Source organism: Eucyclogobius newberryi, unplaced genomic scaffold, assembly GCF_026437365.1.
Source record: "Eucyclogobius newberryi isolate DKJ021-1_F unplaced genomic scaffold, fEucNew1.0.hap1 SCAF_12, whole genome shotgun sequence".
In the NCBI taxonomy this organism is placed as follows: Eukaryota; Metazoa; Chordata; class Actinopteri; order Gobiiformes; family Gobiidae; genus Eucyclogobius; species Eucyclogobius newberryi.
The window spans coordinates 27,716,234-27,732,188 of record NW_027315746.1 but is presented as its reverse complement, the minus strand read 5'-3'; the positions used below and the strand labels follow the sequence as shown (position 1 = coordinate 27,732,188).

General features: G+C 42.7%; 1 protein-coding gene across 1 annotated transcript in view; it reads left to right on the top strand.

The window, feature by feature from the left end:
• Positions 1 to 8,353: 8,353 nt before the first annotated feature.
• Positions 8,354 to 15,955, top strand: part of zmynd11 (zinc finger, MYND-type containing 11) — a 30,025-nt gene continuing 22,423 nt past the window's right edge. The window contains exons 1-2 of the mRNA XM_072441773.1: positions 8,354 to 8,605; positions 11,233 to 11,368. Of these exons, the coding sequence (XP_072297874.1) occupies positions 11,238 to 11,368 (131 nt within the window). The 5' untranslated portion in view covers positions 8,354 to 8,605; positions 11,233 to 11,237. The remainder of the gene's footprint in view (positions 8,606 to 11,232; positions 11,369 to 15,955) is intronic.

The window sequence follows — 15,955 nt, the reverse complement described above, 5'->3', positions numbered from 1 at the left end:
CATGTCCCTACTGTTCAAATAAATGAGTAAGAAACAAACAGCAAACATCTATTGAGCAGTCTGACTTTTACAAAGTCCTTTTCTGCACGTGGACTTGGCGTGGTACCGGCCCTCGGGAAAGAACTCTGGGGGCCCGTACTCGAAGGTCCTTGAGGGGGAGGAGACAAACACATAGGGTTATTTCAACAGAGCTTATGTTGAGAAAGTATGTTCGAAAATGATGTATACTTCTCTTTGAATATATACATTTTTTTATATCTGAAAGGAGACATATTGCACCAAATCAACTTTTATGAGCTTTAAATCTTGTGATAAGAGAGTTCAAACATAATTGGCTCACTCAAAGTTGTATTTTTTAGTCATGAACATTTGAGTAATGTAATTTTTGAGGCTTGAGTAGTCAGAAAATGTTTTAACCCAACTCCTATCTACTCATTTGTGTTGATTTAACAATATTTGACTTCTTTGCATTATACTATATATATTAGTAGTATATATAAAAAAATACATACATATATGTATGAAAATATGCTGCTTGCCACAGTGAAAGTCAAACGGACCTGTTTCTATTATCCAGATGATTTAAAGCAGTTTTGGGGTTAAAAATGAACAAAATGTAAAATAATAAACTACTCATGCTATTGTAGTGTGTTAAGCATAAAATCATCATATGTCTCCTTTAAAACAATGTGTTCTTACGTTGCACTTTTACTTTTCATTTTTGGTGTCTGGCGCTCTCTGCTGGTAACAATGGGACCTTAAAAAGATATTAACATCATGGCTCTATTGTCAGGACTTAAATGGAAGTGTAAATTTGCATGTCAGTCATAAACAAGATGCAGTTTAAGTTATATGGATATTGTAATTTTGAGGTAAAGCTAGAAAGTGTAGAGTAAACCTACAAGTGGTTTAAATAAAAACCGATGGCACCTCACACTAGGAAACTTAGATATTACCATACCTGTACAAGAAATAAAAAACAGAACTGCTTGGGTTTACTAGTAAATTATAACAGCATAATCTGAAGTACTTCTTTATGTTCTCATGTGGTCAAATACTAGTTCTGATAAAGCTCAAGATAATTCTAAAACTGTTCAGGAATTGTCACATTTTTGTCCTGAACTTGCTTTGGCATTAAGGTGCAACATAAAACCATGTATAATAATAATAATAATAATAATAATAATAATAATAATAATAATAATAATAATAATAATAAAAATAATAATGATAATAGTAAAAATCATGGACTAATCTAAAATCAGATTAAAAAAAGGGCATGAAAAATAAAATATGTTAAATAAAAGTGATTTAAACACTTGTCAGAACGATGCAAAACTGGTGGGCTGAGGGTGGGGGGTGGGGGACTGCACCGGGACACCAGGTCCACCTCCCTCTTGTAGACAGACTCCCCGTCCGAGATGAGCCCGATGAGGGTGGTGTCGTCCGCAAACTTAATCAGTTTTACAGAGTCCTGACCTGGATCAGATGTAGTGTGATCAGTCATAATCTGATTTTTTCGTGGCGCTAAATCAGATCTGAATCCGATCTTTTGCTAAGTGACCACTGGTCTGAACACAAAGTTTACAAGTATCAACAATAACAATGGCATTTGCCTGATTATTTTTCATTATGCTGAACACCAGTTCAAGTAATGAGATCTCAGGCCATTTTCAAATTACAGTCGCACCGAGTCAACACAGTCAGGAAAAACGTCTTTCAGCCATTTTGCTCCCTCTTTGTGGAACAAAACCCAGAGAGTATTCAAACAAAAATAATTTTATACCTTTTAATGAATTAAAAGTACTGGTTAAAAATGACCCACTATGCCACTGCTCTTGCTTTGTGTGATTTTATCCAATTTGGTAAGTGTGTTTTTATGTATTTCTTCATTTTATTGATTTTTTTGTAGAATGATTTATTGGCATTTTATCTGTATATCTTGTTTGTTAATTGTAATGTTTTTATGTTTTGTGCTAATAGGGTGCTCTTGTAAATGAAAGCCTGCGCAAGGGCCCTCCCTCTATAAATAAGGTTATAATAATCGGATTTACAGTTCTCATGCTTTCACAAGAAGCAGGAATGAAAGAATAACAACAAGAGCAGAACAAGAAATTGCCTGCCAGACGAGTATATTGACAAATGGTGCTGTCTCATAATGGGAGAACAGTGCGACTCCTGGTTCATGAATGAAAATTGATTTTAGTCCCATTTAGTGCTGTATTTTGCCTCTGGATAAGGGGGTTAACGTGGGCGCAACGGAGCTCATTTCGTCACCTCTTGCAATCGGCAAAATTGATGACAGTGCAGGAGGTGGAATTCTATACAAGAGGTGTGATTATGCCAAAATATGAGGTGGAGTAAAGCAAACCCAGCGGCGTGGTCTGGTGCATTCTGTGAAGGGCCAGAATCGTAACTAATACACTTCAAAACAGGTGTTATTATCCCCATATGGCAAAGATAATCATAAGAAAACAACCTTCAAGGGCATAAATAATACAAATTCTAAGTTATAGAATAATGAATACAATCAAATTGTATGTGGTTATTTTTTCCCACTCACGTAAACACTGGTCCACTTTTTCTAATGGTCAGATTAACCAGCTCATACACAGATTGTGGAGAGAGGAGACAGAGGACGCAGACATTCGCTCTCATTTAAGCTTCAAAATGCATCATGTTTTATTACAATCAGTCACATATTCTGTGTATATATATACTGTACATATAGAGAAACAAGCCAAACGAGGAACTGAATTTAAATGCACAAAATGAAATTGAACAGAGTTTGTCTTTCTCAAAAGGTGGATCCTTTTCTACTCGTGTACAGTAAATATCACTGTCCCGAACAAAGTTGTCCCTAATCCTCCAGAACAATGACTATACACATCCTTTTAAAGGCAGTGACTTAAACTGCAAATCAGCTCTGAAAGAGACAGTACAACCATCAAGGTCCAAAGATAAGAAGCGCCAAATCATCTTTATCAGGGACCTATTATTATCACTAGACAATAATAATATAGATAGAATGACATGACATTTTTCCATTGCAGCGCGCATAGAGCTGTCACTCGTCTTATCACTTTCAGCATTAATAGTTTTGAGAATAAGAAAGTGTTTTATGTGTAATTGTAATTTGGATTGGTTTTGCTAATCAGAGCCCGTTGAAGGAAAGCCCTGCAGAGCAAACTTCTGCTCAGCTGATCTGTCAAAAAACAGTTGAAACAAATAAAGGAGAATTATATAAAGAAACAGCGCTCCTAGGCTGCATTTCAATTATTTATTTTATTTATTTATTTTAGTTTTTAAATTTTGGGAACACATTGAGAAAACGGAAATCAAACAATGTTATTACTCACTTGATGAGGCCATGAAAAAATCCTTAATATAAAATTGAAATTTGATTTAGAAAAATGTTCTGCAAATCTTACAAATGCTATTAGCAACATGTTACACACTATATGACTTATGTGACAATGATTTACAGTCAGGCCCCAAAATAGTGCCTTGTGCGCAAATGTCTCACCACTGTCGCAGTGATGCTCGGCTCCTCAGAAAACTTGTTTCTGCATCTTCAAAGCAGAACCCCCATCCTCTTCAGTCTTCCTCTTCCTCCCAGGAGCAGCGGGGGCCTCAGAGCTCCTGTTAGAGGCTTTAAGTAGAAAAATAATCATTTTATAATCACAATTCTGATGCAAATATAAGAACTGAGTTTAATTTCATATAGAAACATTCCTAATCGAATAGGGTTAGTGCCTAAAGATGTTTTTAAGGCGGGAGAGGCAGAGGGAATGGAGCTCCACAGTGACTGCCCTCCCCATTGTTCCGGAAGTCGATTTATCATTCATTTTCCACATACGATTGCTGGGAACATAAAATGAAAAAATAATGTTTTTGTGCAGTAATCTGAACTGCTCCATTTTTCTTGCACAAGAACATAGTACCATGAGTTGTAATCCTACGCGAGCTTAGGACGTAAAAACAACCTTAGTATGTTTGTACATCATTCCTTCCACTAAATGTTTCAATATACTACTGCATATACACTACTGCAGGTGTATTCAGGTGGATTAGCTGACATTTTCGACATTTCTTACATAACTTTTTCTCCAATCTGTTAAATCTTTATTTCCAACATTAATAAGGTTCATTTAACTTTATTAATCGTGAATCCTTGCTCTGTTTTGGTAAAACTCTTGTGGTTATATACTGTTATTACACACATGATCTCTTGAAATATATATATAATATAAAGTGATTGCACTGCATTGTAATTTTTTTCTAGAAAATGTACAATTTCTCAAATATTATCTGTAAGTATTTTGATACATATTGTGAAGTTATATATTCTAAATAAAATGCATCATAGTTCATATTCAGAAAGCATAAAAATAGGCAAATAGGCAACTGTAAGGGTTAGGTGTGTTGTGTTAAATGGCTCATGTGGAACCACTTCATCTTACAAAATGCATTTTAGTGGTTTATCTGTAGTCTTTACCACTGCTGGTGCCGGCCTCGGAGCCTCAGAAAAGCTGTACAAAACATCCATCCATCCATCCATCTTCTGCCGCTTTATCCGGGGCCGGGTCGCGGGGGCAGCAGTCTGAGCAGGGACTCCCAGACTTCCTTCTCCCCAGACACTTCCTCTAACTCCTCCGGGGGGATCCCGAGGCGTTCCCAGGCCAGCCGAGAGACATAGTCTCTCCAGCGTGTCCTGGGTCTTCCCCGGGGCCTCTTCCCGGTGGGACATGCCTGAAACACCTCCCGAGGGAGGCGCCCAGGAGGCATCCGAAACAGATGCCCGAGCCACCTCAGCTGGCTCCTCTCGACGTGGAGGAGCAGCGGCTCTACTCCGAGCTCCCCCCGTGTGGCCGAGCTCCTCACCTTATCTCTAAGGGAGCGCCCAGCCACACGGCGGAGGAAACTCATTTCGACCGCTTGTATCCGCGATCTTGTTCTTTCGGTCACTACCCAAAGCTCATGACCATAGGTGAGGGTAGGAACGTAGACCGACCGGTAAATAGAGAGCTTTGCCTTTCGGCTCAGCTCCCTCTTTACCACAACGGTCCGATGCAGCGACTGCATCACTGCAGCCGCTGCACCGATCCGCCTGTCGATCTCACGCTCCATCCTTCCCTCACTCGTGAACAAGACCCCGAGATACTTGAACTCCTCCACTTGGGGCAAGGACACCCCACCCACCTGGAGAGGGCAAGCCACCTTTTTCCGGTCGAGAACCATGGCCTCGGATTTGGAGGTGCTGATTCTCATCCCAGCCGCTTCACACTCGGCTGCAAACCGTCCCAGTGCATGTTGCAGGTCCGGGTTTGATGGAGCCATCAGGACAACATCGTCTGCAAACAGCAGAGATGAGATCCTGTGGTCCCCAAACCGGACACCCTCCGACCCCCGACTGCGCCTAGAAATTCTGTCCATAAAAATTATGAACAGAACCGGTGACAAAGGGCAGCCCTGGCGGAGTCCAACATGCACTGGGAACAGGTCTGACTTACTGCGAACACAGCTCCTGCTCCGGTCATACAGGGACCGGACAGCCCTGAGCAAAGGGCCCCGGACCCCGTACTCCCGGAGCACCTCCCAAAGGACACCCCGAGGGACACGGTCGAAAGCCTTCTCCAGATCCACAAAGCACATGTGGACTGGTTGGGCAAACTCCCATGAGCCCTCGAGCACCCGATGGAGGGTATAGAGCTAGTCCAGTGTTCCACGACCGGGACGAAAACCACTCTGCTCCTCCTGAATCCGAGGTTCGACTATCGGTCGGATTCTCCTCTCCAGTACCTTGGAATAGACCTTACCCGGGAGGCTGAGGAGTGTGATCCCTCTGTAGTTGGAACACACCCTCCGGTCCCCCTTCTTGAACAGAGGGACCACCACCCCGGTCTGCCAGTCCAGAGGCACGGTCCCCGAACGCCACGCGATGTTGCAGAGACGTGTCAACCAAGACAGTCCTACAACATCCAGATACTTTAGGTACTCAGGGCGGATCTCATCCACCCCCGGAGCCCTGCCACCGAGGAGTTTGCGAACAACCTCAGTGACTTCAGCTTGGGTGATGGATGAGCCAGCCACCGAGTCCCCGGTCTCCACTTCCTCTTCGGAAGACGTGACTGAGGGATTAAGGAGATCCTCAAAGTATTCCTTCCACCGTCCGACGACATCCCCAGTTGAGGTCAGCAGGCCTCCACCAACACCGTAAACGGTGTTGGTGAGACACTGCTTCCCCCTCCTGAGGCGCCGGACGGTTTGCCAGAATTTCTTTGGTGCTTTGCTGTACAAAACAATAAACATTTAATTTGGTGAACTATAGCTTTATTAAAAATCACATGCAATGATGGAGGTATATTTAGCTTAAAAACAAGATTTTATTTAAAGTAGTTGGTTTATCAAGATTGGGACATGTTGCAACATAAACTATGCATCCACTACAGATCAAGTTTTGTCTTAGTTCAAGATGAATGTATTAGATGGATTGTAGGGCACTTTGTCCAAGCCATTTTGTATTGTAACAGACTGTCCTACGTTTGCACTTTACGATTTAATGCACTCCAATGTTTTGGAGTAAAGAGGGCACCGGAGTTACGGGTGCAACCAGGTCATGTCTCATGTCGGGTCATTTATAACATATTAACACAACATTGGTGGCAGCGGTGGGATGGTTATTTGCCTATAACACATCTGCTCATACCACCATGAAGTTTTCACCCTTTTACCTTATGCAAATGCATTTAGCATGGTTGAGAGGCTCGGGTCCCAGCAGATGTTCTTATGTCTTCCCCTGTCCGGGACCATTACTGAATACGTGACCGTGTTGGTTAGGAGGTTGGAATCAGCCGTTGTGGCCGCTAGACTTTATGCCTCTGAAGCCACAAAGAGACACTGTATTATGATGGGGCAGTTTGTCATTGCCCTCATAGGCCGGGTCATTGGTGCAGTTGAACAATCCTACAGAGAGCCGCACAAAGTTAGCACCACATTGGAAGGGCCCTTATCACGTAGTGCAGGTGCTCTCCTTGGCCCTGATGTATTGCATCTTAGGGACTTTGTTATTTAAGTTGGGCATGGGGACCTGTTGAGTTGTTGATCTGTGTGTAGATGCAGTGCTTTTTGTTACATGTTCGTAGGCAGTTGAGCCTGTATGTTTGCATTTTACATGACAACTGACTAATGTTTGGAGTAAAGAAGGCACCGGAGTTACGGTTGCAACCAGGTCATGACTCCTGTCAGGTCATTTACAAAATATTAACACAAGTCAAACCGCTCATTTACAGTATCAACACAAACCAAATAAACATTCCAAATTGCACAGAAACTGTTTAGTTTAGTTTAGTTTGGTTTAGTTTAATTTTGTTTTGTTGCAATTTGTAGTTTGAAAATCACACTAGAAAACATTTGCAAAAAGCATAGCAAAATATTAAAAAACAACCACATAAACATAGAAAAATAGACCAAAGACTTTATCTAACTTATGTATACAATATATTGGTTTTGTTTTAAGTATGACTCCTGAAACACAAAGAAACGTCCAGTATGTATGATGGCAATGTTGCCCTGAAATGAGTAATTTGGTTAAACCTGTTTTACTTGTGTAAATGATGCAGATGTAGGGGACTTGTTCAGGGCCATGTTTTGTACAGAACCAGTCCACACAGGGAAAAAGATTATGCTATATTTGTATGCATTCTTTATAACAACAAACAAAATACCACAGACTAAACATATCCGAGACTAAACTCAAGTCAAGAGTCAGCATTTTGATTACCTGAGACTTGACTGTAAATAGACTATGATTTGGGACTTGGACTTGTTTGCCACTGACTCAGGACTTCACTTGGTTGTGGAGCCCTTTGAGGGACTTGATGTTTTACCTAAAAAAATAATAATAATTAATCCAACTTCTGTATTTGTGTATTTGTGAAGAACCACTCACAAAAATCATATATATATATTTTGCAAAAACATGAGCTGTATTAGGTCATTTGGTATAAAGACTTGAAAGGACTTAAAACTTGACTTGGACTCGCCTGTCTTTGTCTTTGTACTTGATGCTAAAGGCATGAAAACTTTGACGTATAGATTTTGATAATTATACGTTTATGTTTGCTGAAGAGGAAATAAACACTGTAATTGAAATATGTGGGCCAAAACGTCCTGCTACTTCAAAATATAGACAAAAGCCTGTTTCTTTGACACGGGGTAGACACGTTTACTCGAACGGTACTGTTTGTAATAGCAATAAATGATGTACTCTTTCTTGTTGGGCCGCGTTTGTCTTGAACTTTGGAAGCTAAAGAAAGACTGAGTGTCTTCTCCGGCTCCGACAGCAGGCGGAGTGCTAGTGGTGGGTGAGCCCGGGGTGAAGCTGCAGTGAGGCGGATTCCACCACTAGAGATCCCCCCTGTTACTTGTCCTAATCCGCTCCCCACTCACAGCACTGTTTACCTCCAGCGCTGCGCTGCTAACTGGGGCCGGCTGGAAACACAGACAGCCCCCTCTATAGCGCATACCTGCCCGCAAAATACTGATGTGAGGAGCCCCGCGTGGACCCTCCGCAGCGCCGCGTGTTGGTGACACTGTGCCCGAGGTGAGTGGCTCTGTCCCCGCGGTGTTTAACGCCAAAACGGCGCGAGCTCACGGACACCGCTGCGACTTTAGCTTGACAGTTAGCATGTAGCTTAGCCGCTAGTCCGAGCAGAGCCTTGTCTCTGCCCGTGATGGAGGATTGTGAACATGGCGCCATCCAAAACAAACGAGCAGTCACATAGCTGATGTTGGTTTCCTACTTCATGACAACACGTTGAACCATTCTTTTAATTGAAATTTTAATCGCGTTTTATTGGACCCGTTTTTTGACAAGTTTGACACAAAAGTGTTACCATGAAGCCTTCGGATTCATGTTGCAACCATTTACTAGCGTCGAAAAGCCAAACTAGCTAACGATATAGCCCTTTATCCTGTCAAACTTCACTTTTAGCAAGACATTTAAAGGTGTCCCATGATTATTACCATAACTATATTTTGAGTGAACATGCCTGGTTTATGTCAATGCAAGTCTTTTATTATTAGCACCGAAGTTAGCAAAGCAGCTTAGCAGCTAACCAGACAGCTAACCCTGCTGTGGCCCCCATAAGAAGTCTTTGTTGTCACTTCTCTTTTGACATGTAATATTTGTGTACAGTTTGATCTGCCGTGTGTCAGCGCGTGTTTCAGGTGTAAGCTGCTGCTTTAGTTTACGTCATGGGCTTTGCTCAAGCTAAACAATGATCCAGCTCCTAGACAGCAGCAGTCTGGTTGTGTGTATTTTGTCTTTTGCGCCAAATGTGTGTAAGCATCCATCAAAACATCCAAGTGACCACAACAGACCCTTTTACATGTCATCAGTCATCAGTTCTAAATTCAGAAATGGAGGCAAAATTAACATTGACAGTTTTGAATAATTGACATTACATCTAAATGGTAACGATTGTGTTTTACTTATTCAAAATGAGTAAAATGTTTGAATGTCCAGGGTATAAATGTTTGTTTGCTTTTACATTATAAAAGATAGAAATAATACAACATTTAAATTGTATTTTAGCTTCACAAACAGTATAAGATGTTGTGAAGTATATTTTGGCAAAATGTAAAATTGTTGTGTTACATTCCATCATCAAAAAGTCTGTAAATCTGTAAAAGGATCTAATTAAATAAACAAAAAATGCACAGTACAATTTTAAATGTCTAAACTAGGCTCTGATACCACTCGTGTATCTGAGTGGTTTTCTTTTGCCAAAGTCATTTAGATTTTTCATATTTAATGATTCATGATCTATGACTTTTCCAGCTTCTCCACTGAAATTGCAATATGTTCCACTTCCCCTTGTCCTCCAGTTGTTTCTATTCCAGGAGTTAGAATGCATTTTTACTAACTTTTAAAAGGTCTATGCATCATTGTAAATCAATAATTGCAGTCTGCTTGCAATTATTGTTGAGTTTAATTTTGACAAAATCCTTTTGAACCACAACCAATATTAGAAATGATAACACATCATGAAATAACTATTGTAAAGATTTTAAGTGATCTTCCTCATTTGGCGACAATCCAGTTACTCACATACCTGTCTAATCGAGTTAGTGGTGACCGGAATAGATCTAAGTTAATGTTGTATCTGTGTGTAGTCTATTGGTTATTATTGTCACTGTTGAGTTAGAAGTGAACAAATCAAGAATTTTGTTTTGAAGTTGAGGACGGATGACTTATCAGCTATATATTGTTTCCATTATGATAAAAATGCAGCTAAAAGAGTCGAATAGATGGTTGACAGATCTGACAAATTTGGAAACCGGGTTTATTTTTTACCTTCCTCTTCATAACACACATCCCAACACATATTCAGCAAAAATCCAGGCTCGTAGCACTTTTTGAACCCAAAACTATTGTGCCATTATATCAGAAGTAAGTAGAAGTTGTGTAAATTGCTCATAACTCTAATGCCAAAAACTAAACCCATATACCAACCCAGTACAGCGCTGCTTTTTACATGTAGTGAAACCCACACAGCATCTTCAAAGTTTCAAAGGTCTGCTACATGAACTAGCTATTGAGGAAAGTGACAACCTGAGTTTCACGGAGGATTTAGCTGAAGACCCCATAAAATTGGATTTAAATTTCTTAAGATATTTAGGGATTCTGTTCCTTAAGGTGGCGTTTTGCTTTGAACATCAGAGTCGTCCTTGTCAGATTCTCCATGGCATTTTAAGCTTGGATCACTTGAATATTTCTTACCACCTTGAGTCTAGATTTTTTTTTTTTTTAAAGCAAATCTATGTATATTTTGAGAAGAACAATCTGGAAATTAAATCTGCTGCCTATATGTGCAATTCCTGGTATTTGCATAACAGTAATAGTCAAAATCATATGGCTGCAATTTCTTTTGGCTGATTTATTTATGTCAAAAATGATATAGCCAAATGTGCTGTCGATATGAGATTTTCTTGCCAAATTTGCGCCAAATTAAGCTAAAAAACAACTATGCAGCATGCAAACCTTTTCAGCATATATACTGCTAAAACATTTTATTTGATCAGAAGAAACACAAAAAGTAAAAAAAACAATTCTGTATCTTTGTTTGTACAGATTTGTAGAAAACAAGTTTTTAGTCCTTTTGTGGAAAAGGAAACAAATTACTGACTGTATTGTTATTTTATATTTTCTCTTTACTCTTGGCGCAGTTGAGATGAATAAGGAAATCATGTCTCGTGTGGTGAAGAGGCGGCAGGCGGACCCCAAAGTGGTCCAGTACGTGTGGGCCGCCATCGAGGTCATCCGCAACCAGAAGCAGATCGCAAACATGGACCGCATATCCAAGTACGTGTCGCAGCTATTCTCACAGTCACATAATCGTGCAATACACTGTAATTCTTTCCACTTTTTGATTAAAACTACTTTCTTTACCTGTGGTTTGTAATTGCAAGTTAACACAAGATTAGCTCTGTAAACAAGTGGATTGATTTCAATATAAAAAAGCAATACAGCCTGAAGCGACGTTTGCCTTCTTGATGCCATGTTTGCAATGACAGCAGCTCATAACTCTTACACTTAAAAACAACCGTACAAGTCCTTACAAGAGTGGGATGTACAGATGTTTATTACTGTAGATAGAACACGACCTCAGGGCAGAGAATCCAGCGCTTAAACCAGACCTGCCAACACTTGAATACAGGCAGGCAAACATGTCGTTCAACTGTTATTTATAGTGCAGAAAGTAGTAGTTTTTCTTTTCTTCATTCATTTCATTTTTCCATCTAAAAATATTTTAATTGATGACTTAAATTCTGCCTAAAGAGTGGTAGTAATGGTAGAAATTCTTTGTTGTTTCAGATTCTGCTTTTCTAGACATTCGCATCGCATGTTATAGCTAATAATCGACCTATTAATTAACACAATGTAATGCTTTTCTAAGTTGGTTGAGATAATTTTATGTATTTGTTAAAGGATGGTCACTTAACGAGGGCAAGGGAAGTGTTGCTTTAAAATAAATGTATTGATATTTACCGTCTTAAAAACGTGAAAAACAGACCTAGCTAATTAATACACTCACTTACCTGATGCATTCCGAGCACCCTAATTATTCCTTGCGAGGGGTTTATAAGCGCTTTTCACAACTTTCACGGCAAAGCTAACAGATATTAGCATGCTAACAGAGCATTGTGTTATTGCTTTGAACATTATGGTGTTACATTTGTCCATCTCGCATGTTTTCAATTACACATGTTTTTTTATTGCTCAAAAGCCACTTCACTAAGTAATACAAGATTGCCTGCCTCACATTTACCGGTACACTTGAAGTCATATTGTCTATAAATGGCTTGAAATTGTATGCATATCAGGTTAAAAGTATAAATAGTTGGAATAATCTTATTGGACTTCTGTCTCACTACAGATCTGACCTAAAACTTGCTTGGCCTGCCTGTCTCCATGGCAATAGATCAGTTTAATATCAAACTGTGGAACCTTTCAGGCAAAGCAACAACACCTTTTTAAAACAGCTTGATAAAAGTGTTCTTGAATGATGCAAATAACGCTGGCAAGGACCTCCGTCAGCTTCCGGTGGTTATGAACATGAACTACATAATTGCTGCACAAATGTTTCCCACTCCGAGCGTTTGGCGCGCTTGTCTCATTTGCTTCCATTATATTGTGCTGAGCGTCTCAAATGCCCGTTGAATGATGAACTGAAGGCAGATTCGTGACCAAGGACAGATCTCTCATTCACCCAGCCGCGACACGACTAAACGAAACGCTTAACACGCGGCCCGTACGAGCAGCAGGAGCACCTCGGGAGCTGGCGCCGCTCCAAGTCGAGCCTGGCTGTTGACATGGCAACGCAAAACGGCAACATGCACCCAGCTTACCCCCCCACCCTTGTCCCACCGCAGCTTGATCCTCCCCAAACCGCTGTTGTGGATGAGTGCCTGTTGACATTGGAGAGAATAGATAAGATAAGATAAGATAATCCTTTATTGTCCCACATGGGGAAATTTCATTGGTGCAACGCAGGTAGATACAGAGGTAGATACAGAAGAACAGATCACTTATAGGAAGTCTGAAAAACACTTTCAGTTGAAGATCTCCTATAAATAAATAAAAACTCCCATAGACAAATAAATACCATTGCATGTGATCCCGACAGTAATTGCACATGAATATGTGTCACGACAGCACATAGATTGCACATGAATTCCAACAGTAATTGCACATATGACAGAATTGCACATCAGTATTAGGTTAGGTCAGTATTGCGACGGGATAACGTGACGATCTCCGGTAAGACGACTGTTCTCCGCAGTTTCATGAGTTCCTCCTTTGTTGAAACGCGGTACGGCGCAGGCCGGGGGGCGGGGCCGGAGCCGGGGGGCGGGGCCGGAGCCGGGGGGCGGGGCCGGAGCCGGGGGGCGGAGCCAAGACACATCGCAACGACACGACGAAAACACTCAATCCAGCCGAAAAAAGTCAAAACAAGTTAATTTAAAGCGATTCCAGTGCGTGTCTCGATCGTTGGTGAAGTTCCTCTTTCATATAAACGTGTATATAAACGTGTATATAAACGTGTATATAAACGTGTATATAAACGTGTATATAAACGTGTACCGACGACACGCCGTACTTTAGCGCGGCCGGAGGGCGCGGGGGGGAGGGGCTGGTGGGCTCGCTCGGAGCTAGCTCACGTCACAACAACACAACGAAAAACGCTCAAATCCAGCCGAAAAAAGTCAAAAACAGTTGAATTAAAAAAACTATTCCAGCGCGTGTCCCTATCGTACAGTAAAATAGAAAAAATATACTAACTATATTTACAAAATATAGGAGATAAAGCACAATAAGTGTGAGAAAGAAGAGAGAGCGTTTACACCGGGCTGCCAGCTGTACCAGCGCCTTATGACGTATATCAATAGTATAATAGAATAGTGAATATTAACCAGGTCGGTTTGCAAATCTCTGAGTTACTTATTGATGTGGACCCACAAAACATACACACAAGGCTGTTGATATCTTAGTTTTACTATTTTGAATGCTAATGGAGACTTGTAAATAAAGTGTAGACACTTAAAAAGAGAAGTATAATCTAGTCAATTATGTGATCATCTTTTTAGAATAAACTTTTCAGTATCAATGCTTTCTTAAATGATTATTTAGCTAGTTTTGACAGCCCTAGAGGAATATTGTTTAAAAAAATAATAATAATATTGGTAGTGTAATATTGTGATAAAAAGTCTCACTAAAAGCTCCATGGGAAAATCTGTTCTGAAAATCTGTTCTTCGACAAAAAGCTGAATGTCTGTCATCCTTTGTTCCGTTTTATAGTAATATGAAGGGAACATTTATTATTAGTGAGAATTCTTAGAATAATATCCAATCATTTGATTCTGGTGTTTTGATCCAACTTTGACGTGTTGGTGGCAAAAGTCTTATCACATATAGACTTCAAGCAGCAATTATTGGAATTTATCACAAAGTACTGTCCCCTGCCCCGGCCTGTGTCCCCCGCTGCAGGTGTAGCTCTCTCCCCTGCCCCGGCCTGTGTCCCCGCTGCAGGTGTAGCTCTCTCCCCTGCCCCGGCCTGTGTCCCCGCTGCAGGTGTAGCTCTCTCCCTTGCCCCGGCCTGTGTCTCCTCTGCAGGTGTAGCTCTCTCTCCTGCCCCGGCCTGTGTCTCCTCTGCAGGTGTAGCTCTCTCACCTGCCCCGGCCTGTGTCCCCTCTGCAGGTGTAGCTCTCTCACCTGCCCCGGCCTGTGTCCCCGCTGCAGGTGTAGCTCTCTCCCCTGCCCCGGCCCGTGTCCTCTCTGCAGGTGTAGCTCTGTCCCCGCTGCAGGTGTAGCTCTCTCACCTGCCCCGGCCTGTGTCCCCTCTGCAGGTGTAGCTCTCTCACCTGCCCCGGCCTGTGTCCCCTCTGCAGGTGTAGCTCTCTCACCTGCCCCGGCCTGTGTCCCCTCTGCAGGTGTAGCTCTCTCACCTGCCCCGGCCTGTGTCCCCTCTGCAGGTGTAGCTCTCTCCTCTGCCCCGGCCTGTGTCTCCTCTGCAGGTGTAGCTCTCTCCCCTGCCCCGGCCTGTGTCTCCTCTGCAGGTGTAGCTCTCTCCTCTGCCTCGGTCTGTGTCTCCTCTGCAGGTGTAGCTCTCTCCCCTGCCCCGGTCTGTGTCTCCTCTGCAGGTGTAGCTCTCTCCCCTGCCCCGGCCTGTGTCTCCTCTGCAGGTGTAGCTCTCTCCCCTGCCCCGGCCTGTGTCTCCTCTGCAGGTGTAGCTCTCTCCTCTGCCCCGGTCTGTGTCTCCTCTGCAGGTGTAGCTCTCTCCCCTGCCCCGGCCTGTATCTCCTCTGCAGGTGTAGCTCTCTCCCCTGCCCCGGCCTGTCTCTCCTCTGCAGGTGTAGCTCTCTCCCCTGCCCCGGCCTGTGTCTCCTCTGCAGGTGTAGCTCTCTCCTCTGCCTCGGTCTGTGTCTCCTCTGCAGGTGTAGCTCTCTCCCCTGCCCCGGTCTGTGTCTCCTCTGCAGGTGTAGCTCTCTCCCCTGCCCCGGCCTGTGTCTCCTCTGCAGGTGTAGCTCTCTCCCCTGCCCCGGCCTGTGTCTCCTCTGCAGGTGTAGCTCTCTCCTCTGCCCCGGTCTGTGTCTCCTCTGCAGGTGTAGCTCTCTCCCCTGCCCCGGCCTGTATCTCCTCTGCAGGTGTAGCTCTCTCCCCTGCCCCGGCCTGTCTCTCCTCTGCAGGTGTAGCTCTCTCCCCTGCCCCGGCCTGTGTCTCCTCTGCAGGTGTAGCTCTCTCCCCTGCCCCGGCCTGTGTCTCCTCTGCAGGTGTAGCTCTCTCCTCTGCCCCGGTCTGTGTCTCCTCTGCAGGTGTAGCTCTCTCCCCTGCCCCGGCCTGTATCTCCTCTGCAGGTGTAGCTCTCTCCCCTGCCCCGGCCTGTCTCTC